At 46.0% G+C, this 9,277-nt stretch overlaps 1 protein-coding gene and 1 pseudogene across 1 annotated transcript; one reads left to right on the top strand and one right to left on the bottom strand.

Moving 5' to 3' along the window:
- Positions 1–384: 384 nt before the first annotated feature.
- LOC123425819 lies at positions 385–4,173 on the bottom strand (annotated as a pseudogene).
- Positions 4,174–4,418: 245 nt separating this feature from the next.
- LOC123429767 (transcription factor RSL2-like) lies at positions 4,419–6,040 on the top strand. The gene is made up of 5 exons (XM_045113768.1): positions 4,419–4,974; positions 5,066–5,275; positions 5,396–5,461; positions 5,555–5,620; positions 5,714–6,040. The coding sequence occupies exons 1-5, from the start codon at positions 4,519–4,521 to the stop codon at positions 5,810–5,812; spliced, it is 897 nt and encodes a 298-aa protein (XP_044969703.1). The 5' UTR covers positions 4,419–4,518; the 3' UTR covers positions 5,813–6,040.
- Positions 6,041–9,277: the final 3,237 nt, after the last annotated feature.

Raw genomic sequence — 9,277 nt, 5'->3', positions numbered from 1 at the left:
TTATTTTTGCTACAAATGAGGTACAACCTTTTCCAGTTAAGAATGGGTTCACAATGCGTTTAAACAACAAATTTTGAGAAATAGAGCGTATGGTTCCTATTGGTCCAGCAATGACTTGGAGACAAGAACAGTACAAACCATCTGTCCATTGACTTGTTAGAGCTACCATTTTTTTAAGATAACAGTACTGTACAGATTTCGAGAATAGCTTCTCTCTCTCAGATCATGACAAGAACTGTACTAATCAGGTAGTGAAGTTAATTTGAAATGTAAGTACAAACAAAGTACGCCGATTTTGGTTAACAGAGTAGGATGCCATCATATAAGTGGATGATTCAAGTTGACTGATTGCCGCTATCATTTGCAAAGTACTATAAAGAACAATTAAAGAACAAGCCACATTGATCTGTCCAGAATTTTCTGAAATGTAATTCTACGCCCATTGATCTGTACAGAATAACAAGGACAATTAAATTGGAAATTCAGTACAAGCAAAGTATGATGGATTAAGTAAGCGTGTAGTACCAAACTACCATCAGATTAGTGGATATAACTTATCGTTGCAAACTGTTTTAGAAAGTACAGAGTACATTTAGTCAGCAGTTGATGGAATAATCTTCTGAGCTTAAGATTCAGAAGAGATTCTGATCTATTTTGCCAACTGAGCCCTAACGCCTCATCCGGATAGGCGACACGGATGTCACGTCGTAGGGACACACGCTGAATCACAAGCTTGTTGCGAACAGTCCAGAGAGTCCACGTGAGCACCCCGATGGTCAGCCACCTAATGTGGCGGGCCGACGAGGGGATGAACTGAATCTTCACGAAGAGGTCAGGGACATTGGTACGGCACCAGTGACCATCGATGGTGTTGCAAAAGCAACTCCGGAGGAATTGAACAGTGACGCAAGTGAAGAAGATGTGATTGGAGTCCTCCATCACGTCGCGGAGAGGGCAGATCCCATCTCCAGGGCCATTGCGATTGAGCACCTCCACCTCTGAGGGTATCCGGCCCCTGATCCATTGCCACAGGAAGATTTTGATTTTTAGTGGTGACCTAATGGCCCACACAGCAGTGAGGGCCTCCGGGGCATTCGACAGAGCGATGGCCCGGTACTCAAGATGGGAACGGGCCGGGTCGGCCTACCGGGTCACTGACTTGGCCCAAAAAGTCAAGGCCAATGGGTCAAGCGGGTTGGCCTTGAATCATATATGGGTAAGTGGAGCCGACACCGTGCTACCCGATGGGTCAGGCAGGTCGACCCATCTGAACCAATGAGACACAAAATAGCAGGCATGCATATACATATTGCCTAAATGGGTCAGTACGTGAGGCCATTTGATATCCTCGTGTTATAGCATCTGAAGTTCTGAACCAAGGACGCAAAACAACGTGCATGCATGCATACATATAGGCATATTGCATAGCGTGCATGCATACATATAGGCATATTGCCTCTGCGAGTGCACTGTGGCTAATTATTTCCCGTAATGAGGTATCTAATGACGTGTACTTCAGCTCATCTCTGTGCGGACATGATGAGTTAAACAATCGAGAGAGGAAGACGACTGGATGAGTAATGCACGAGGACACCAAGCGTGTGTAAAAAAATACTGAATTTTGGGTTGGCCTCGTGTATCCAATGGGTCATTGAGGCCAGAAAATTCTAATGAAATGGGTCGACCCATAGCCTCGCATATTGACCTTGAGGCCACCGGGCCAGGTCCAAGGCCAGGTCCGGGTCGACCCATTCCCATCTTGACCCAGTACAGAGACCTAGAGGAGAAGCGGTCCGAGGGTTCCAGGCGCCATGACATGCGGTCCGCGGCAATGTCGACGTAGGGCGAGTGGAGGGCGATGCACTCCAGCATCCCATCCCAGAGAGCGATCTCGGCGGACCGGAAGGGCGGCGGAACGCGAGGCTCCCTAAATCCACAAGGGCGACCTCGACCGAGGTCCTAGGCTCCACCGCGTTGGAGAATAAGTCCAAGAAGCGGACGGCAGCGAACAGCGATTCACCGGCCCATTGATCAAACCAAAACAGTGTTGCGGACCCGGATCCAGTCGAGATGGAAGAACCAATGCGAAGGATAGGGGGCAACTGGATGGCCGATTGTCAGAACTGAGAGCCTCCTCAGCGTTGGCAGAATGCCAGCGGCTGTCCCCGAAGGTACTTGTTCCTAATGATGTACAGCCAGAGGCCATCGTCACCATTGGCAATCCTCCACAACCACTTAGTCAGCAAGGCGATGTTCATGCGCTTCGACGACATGATCCCGAGATCTCCCTAGTCATGAGGCCTGCAGATGTCGGGCGAGCTGACCATGTGGTATTTCTGCTTAACGCCCTTGCCGGTCCAGTAAAATCTAGACTCGTACTTGGCAATCTCGTGATGCAGAGTCTCATGGAGACTGTAGAAGCTCATCACGAAAATGAGAAGGCTGGACAGGAAGGAGTTGATGAGCATGGCCACCTTGGAAAACCACCTGCCTTGCCAGAGTTCTATCCGGTGTTGGAGCTTAGACACCATAGGCCGCAGGTCAGCGATGGAGAGGCACGAGTCACTAATGGGTACCCCGAGGTAGGAGGAGAGGAAGTACCCAAGCTGACAATTGAGGCGGTCGGCGATGAGTTAGGCCTCGTCGGGGGAGTAGCCAAGGATCATCACTTCACTCTTGTCGAAGTTGATCTTGAGCCCCGACATCTGCTGAAAGCAAAGGAGGAGGAATTTGAGGTCGATAATGTCATCCTCAGATCCTTCCACCATGATAATGGTGCCATCAGCATATTGCAGGAGGGAGACCCCTCCCCTCCTATGAGATTAGTAACAACTCCATGAATATGTCCGGCCGCCTTGGCCTTATCGAGGATGGTGGCAAGGGCGTCGACCACCATGTTGAACAAGAAGGGGAAGAAGGGATCCCCTTGTCTAACCCCACAAAGGGTGCGGAAGTACGGTCCAGCCTCCCCGTTGATGTTAACCGTTGTCCGGCCAGACGAAACCATGTGCATAACTCGGGTCACCCACCGATCATGAGAGCCCTTCCGGAGGAGCACTTCCCGAAGGAAGGCCCATGAGACGGTATCATAGACCTACGGTTTTCATGATGAGAAACTCATGATCTGGACTTTACTGCCTGGATTTGGCAATAGGAGCGTCGCACACGTTCCCTTCCTAGAGGTGCTGCTTTTCGAGAACCATTCTTGCAGTCTTGGTGTTGTCAAGGGTGGCCGATGTGGCAGCTTCGCGTGAATCATTGTTGCACTTTTTCCTTTTTTTTCTTATATATTTAATGATTTGGTTATGTGCATCCTTGATGTTTTAAATAGCTCTTGATATCATGTCCTTGCTAAGACCGGGTTTAAACAAGTTTGCTCCGCTGAGGCGGAGGCCCATAGGTGGCAACGAGCTTTGCTCACAGCGCATCGCCAGTTGATGCAGGAGGAAGAAGACTTCGGCACCCCCAAGGATTTGGATACGTTTTTCAATTTCTGTAAGGATGCTTTTGTAAGGGTTTTGTGCTACTTAATATATGGCCTTTGGCCTTTTGGCAAAACAAAAAAAAAGTATGTCTTTCTTCATCAACATGTAAAGAACTTAATCACATTCATATTTGATCATTGCTGTTTTGTACCTGGTGCAAGATTGGCCACCACTTACAAGTTGTTTGATCACTGCTATTTTGTACATAGTGCAAGATTGGCCACCACTTACAAATTATGTGGCCACTGGTATTTTCTTAATATAAAGATTTTTCCACAATCTTAAAACGGCATTGCAATGCTATAATTGAACTCACATGCATTAGGAATTAAGGCAGAAATCCTGTTCTCCCCCATGTTGAGGATCTGACAGCTCTTCAAGTTACAGAAGATGGCAGCAACGTAGTATCTGCAATGCAATCTCCATGGGAAGCACAAGATCACACAGGCATCAACTGGTATCTATCTACTGATCTCAATAACAACCACACGAACTAAACCCCCATAATGATCCTTCCTGCTTCCACCTCAACCTCAACCTCAACCTCAACCCGTCAGCTCACCACCACCACCGCCACCACTTCCCACGTCCCACAGGACGAGTGATTGTGCAAATGCCAAGCCAATCTCCTCATCACCTCCAACATAAACATATCTTCCCTGGACGATAAACAATATCGCCACACCATCGCGGCATAATTGCGCATGAGGCTCTTGTTTATCCTGTCGATATCAAGATCAAGAATCCGGCAGCAACACCTCAGCAGCGTCCCCACGGGGCGGACGGTTTGACCCCGGAGATAACATTTCTTGGCTTCGAGACAGGCAACTTGGTGATGATAAGGTGTTTGCTGTACATGCTTCCGTACTTTGTCAACAATAGAGGCCAAGGCCAAGCCACCCCGCAGGGCTGCACCCTACAAATACCCTGCGCAGACCCCAGGCAGAAGCACCCAAGTCAAGGCATTCTCTCTGTAAGCTAGTATAGTGCCCTCCCTTGCCTTGAGCCTTCCCTCCCAATTCTCCCAGCTGAAATGGAAAGCTCCTACAGTTCAGCCATGCCGATGGAGACCGACATGATGTCGCAGTTCCTCGAAGACAGCCACCACTGCTTCGCCTACGAGCAGCAGGACGAGTCCATGGAGGCCATGGCGGCCATGTTCTTGCCTGCCCTCGACACCGACTCCAACTCCTCCTCTAGCTGCCTGAACTACGACGTGTCTCCACAATGCTGGCCACAGCCTCAGCCAGGCCACAGTTCCAGCGTCACCAGTTTCCTTGATCCGGCTCACGGCTACGAGAGCTTTGAGTTCCCGGTGGTGGACCCCTTCCCGCATGCCGAATTCCAGTCCCATTGCACCGACATCCCCTACCTCGGCGGCGAGGATCTGAGTCCTCTAGATGGCAACTGTGTGCCAGCCGGAGGTGAAGAAGCAGCAAATGATCACACGCCTGTGACTAACAAGAGGAAGTCCAGAGCTGCCACCACGGTAAGCTTTCAGAAGTTTCAATGGATTGGTCACTTAATTCAGTTGCAATGTTGCCTTGATCCATACTTATCATAATTATGTACTCATGCAGGCATCAAAGAAGGCCAAGAAGGCTGGAAAAAAGGATTTCACGGGCAACGACATCGAAGGTGACGACACCTATGCCATCGATCCTCAAAGCTCCAGCAGCTGCACCTCAGAAGATGGGGATTTGGATGGCAACGCCAAGTCCAGCTCGAAGAAGGCAGGCACCAGAGCCAGCCGTGGAGCAGCAACTGATCCCCAGAGCCTCTATGCAAGGGTAAGTACTCACTAAACAACATCACAAAGTGCAACAAAAAAGATAATAAAGGTTGCATGGTGAATCAACAAGGGCTTGTTTCTGAATTCTGATGGGTGTAAATTAATGTGAATTCTGCAGAAAAGGAGAGAGAGGATCAATGAAAGATTGAAAACCCTGCAGAACTTGGTTCCCAATGGAACAAAGGTAGGCTCCTGTCTGGGATGTATTAATTGGTCTGCAAGGAGCAAGTTTGAACATATAAATTGAGGTCTAACTTGGATTAATCTGACCTGACAGGTTGACATCAGTACAATGCTAGAGGAGGCAGTGGAGTATGTTAAGTTTATGCAGCTTCAGATTAAGGTGTGTAACATTAACATCTACATTTCCTTGTCAACTGACCAAACACTTTTCATAACCAAATGTACTAAATTATCATCAAACATTTATGTGCAGTTGTTGAGCTCCGACGACATGTGGATGTACGCACCCCTCGCTTACAATGGGATGAATGTCAGCAGTCTTGAGATGCACATCGCTGCTCTGCAAAAATAAATACCACTCTGCAGATGTGGCGCTAACACCGAACTGCATAGGGATTAACTGATTCGGGTCCTTATATATAGTTCCAATCATTATACATGTAATGTAACTATACTTTGTTTCACTTCTCACTTTTCTTGGCATTTCCTGGGAGTTATACAAAGAAGTAATCATAATCATGTAAATGATCAAAGGTCACAGTGATATGATTGGCTTCACATTTCAGATCATTTTTTTTCACGTCACTGGGTTATGATTTGTAGATCTAGCTTATTAATTCTGTTGACATTTGAATGTATGCATGACTTCACAACAACACTTGGGAGAAAAAGGAAGGCCGGAAGGGCAGAAAATATACCGCGGCACTTACCGCCGGTAATTTAGATTTTTTTTCAAAAGTACGCCAGATTTTGTATCAAATCGAAAACCGATAGCCCAAATTAGAAAAATGCACAAATGGTACCCCGTCGGTCTCTGGTGGGCCGAAGAGTGGCCTGTCGGCCGACGGGAGGCCGAAGGGGGACAGGTCGGCTTGCGGACGGCCGACGGGGGCCCGTCGGCCCACAAGTGGTCGAAAAGCCCACCTGTTGGCTTGTGGGCGGCCGAAGAGGGCCCGTCGGCCTCCAGGAGGCCGAAGAGCCCCTGGATACGGCCGACCGAGCCCCTCTTCCTCTTTAGTCGCTGGCTCCTCTTCTCTCTCGTTTTTCTTCCCTCATTCCCTCCTCGGATCTCCTCCATCCTTCATCCATTTTCCTATTCAATCCGCTGAAACAATAGATCATACCCATCTCCACCGACCTACAGTCTCATTTTGTGCCATGATGGTGGGGTGGTGGAGGTGTGGATGGTGAGGAGGTGGTGTGGTGTAGAGGAAGAAGAAGGTAGAGAGGAGTGAAGAAGGGGACACACGTCGTGGTGGTGGTGGTGGTGGTGGTGGTGGAGGTGTGGGTAAAGGTGGTGGTAGTTCGTGGGTCGTCGGTCGTCGTTTCTTCGCCCGTTTCAAGGGTAAAATTCAACAATCGTTCCCGTATGCTCCGGTAGATTTAGATATATTTAGGTGACTCAATTAAGTAGTTTAAATATTTTTAGGTTCGTAGATTTGGATATATTTAGGCCTGCTAATTAAGTAGTTTAAATATTTTTAGGTTGTTTGGTAGATTTAGAAATATTTAGGTCTGCTAATTAAGTAGTTTAAATATTTTTAGGTTGTCTTGTAGATTTGGATATATTTAGGTGTGCCAATTAATTTGTTTAAATATTTTTAGGTTGTCCGGTAGATTTGAATATATTTAGGTCTGCCAATTAATTTGTTCAATTAATTAGTTTAAATATATTTTAGGTTCTCCGTTAGATGTAGATATATTTAAGTCTCCAGCTAACTTGTTTAAATATTTTTAGGTTCTTCGGTAGATTTAGTTCTGCCAATTAATTTGCCATGGTTTTTTGGAGCGAGGGATCAAGCTCTTATTGGGATGACGAGAGTGTGACTAGCCAGGTACGTTAATTTCGGGATTCCAACATTTACGGTTAGGTTTAGGGTTCTTCATTTCGGGAATTCATAACAGTTCGGTGTCTTCTGTTTTTAACTTCCTAGGACTATCCCATGCTATGAATGGACTGGCATTGCTCATGAACTATCTTCTCGATGTCTACATCTAGAGCCTTGCCTCAGGCAAGTTGTATTTCAATCTACTGACACTCGCAGGTGTTTTCTTGCTTGTGCAAAGGAGAAGGTATGTTGCACTGTAATTAGTTAATCTTAGTTAGTTTCTGCTCCACTCAATTTCATGTATGTTAATCACTAAAATTGTTTTAAATTTTAGGAAAAAAGTGCAGCTATCTGGAGTGGATAGACCCTGAGTGGTCGGTTGTTATACAGTTTTGCATAGGTCAATTGTGGAGCATGCATGACAAAGAAAACGAGGACAGAATTAGAAAAAATCTTAAGTTGGGTGAAGAAATTTCAAAATAATTGGAGAAAAGAGGAAGATGGAGGAAGAGCTTAGATTTTTCAAACTTGATTTTGCAGAAATTATGGCTGACAAGGAGGAAGCTATTAATCAGCTTGGCAATGTTAGGTTGGCTATCAGTGATCTGAAAGAGGAGATTGAGAAAAAGAAGTTGGCACACCATGATTGAGAAGAAGAAGAAGAAGTTGGCAGACCATGTTTTTAAGTATGTAATGGTTGAATTTGTATTGAACTATCCAGTAGTAGAACTATCCAGTAGTAGAAATATCCAGTACTAGAATTTGTATTGAATTATCTAGTAGAATTATCCAATAGTATCAGTAATTATGTTTTTTAACTAAGCTCATGTTCGAAAATTGTTCTCAAATTTGCATATTACAAATAAAAACATAGTCCGACATAGTACACATTAAAACATAGTGCAGACATATTATAAATTAAAACGTAGGCCGACACATTATGTAGCTTCTGCGTTATTTATTCCTCGTCCACCCCTTCGGCCTCGACTGCCACGTCCACCACGACTGCCACGACCACCTCTTGCTACTGTTGTCGCAGTCATCGATGTGGAAACACTCGTCGATGTGGAAGCACCGTCTTTGTTCAGGTCGGGGCAATATTTCATCCTATGTCCATAAGCCGCGTAGAGCAAACATTGTCTGGATGCTCCACCAGCTTCAGATTGGTTCATATCGTTTCGAATGCACTTTACCTTACGTCTGCCCCTGCTAGTTCGTCGAAGTCTAGGATCTGAGATGTATACTCTCTCACCATCGTTTACCTTGTTGAAATTGCCGATGACTCTAAACCCTGTCATCTCACATGTCCAAACATTGAGTACTGCCTCTTTTGAATAGTACAGAGACATGAAGGAGATAGTGTCTAACTCAATCTGGCCACAGGCAGCCAACACATGTGAGCAAGGCAGGTGCAACAACTGCGGTTTGTTGCATGTACACTCACAAGTTGGATAAAATTCCGTTCCAATTTTAACCTCATGCGTCTTCACCTCATTTGCAGAACCAAAACTAGCAGTAGAAAGTTGAACCTCATACCTCCTTTCCTGATTACCTATGAGTGTGACAGTGTGCTTTTTTGCTTTCTTTATCTTCTGAGCCATGTATTCCATGACACGGCTACAATAAGGTGTATTCTGATTAACTGCAATATGCTTCTTTGCTAACTCGTGTCTTTCTGTAAAATATCTCAAAGTCCCATGGAATACACCCTCCACATTAGTTCAGTGGCAATGCTCTATTTCCTGTGAGTACAAAGTTATACACCTCTGCAATATTGGTTGTCATGTGGCCATACCTGGCTCCATGGGTGTCATGCAGCAAAGACCAATTCACTGGAGGCTCTTTCTCTATCCACTCTGAAAAATTCTTTATTGCCCTGCCATTCTTTCTCTTCGTATTAGGAGGGTCAATTGCTCGCAAGTCACAAAGACCTACTGGCTCCTCTAGCTCCACGATGAGTGGTGTTAATTTAACATGGTCTTCTTCCA

This window comes from Hordeum vulgare, chromosome 2H (assembly GCF_904849725.1).
Source record: "Hordeum vulgare subsp. vulgare chromosome 2H, MorexV3_pseudomolecules_assembly, whole genome shotgun sequence".
NCBI lineage: Eukaryota > Viridiplantae > Streptophyta > Magnoliopsida > Poales > Poaceae > Hordeum > Hordeum vulgare.
Note: the sequence above shows the minus strand (reverse complement) of the source record. Positions and strands in the feature narration are given on the sequence as shown.

Bases quoted from the DNA above. Each gene is read 5' to 3' on its own strand.
- LOC123429767 (XM_045113768.1), top strand. From the start codon at position 4,519: ATGGAAAGCTCCTACAGTTCAGCCATGCCGATGGAGACCGACATGATG. The intron at 4,975-5,065 runs GTAAGCTTTCAG...GTACTCATGCAG, and splicing joins AGTCCAGAGCTGCCACCACG to GCATCAAAGAAGGCCAAGAA. The intron at 5,621-5,713 runs GTGTGTAACATT...ATTTATGTGCAG, and splicing joins TTATGCAGCTTCAGATTAAG to TTGTTGAGCTCCGACGACAT.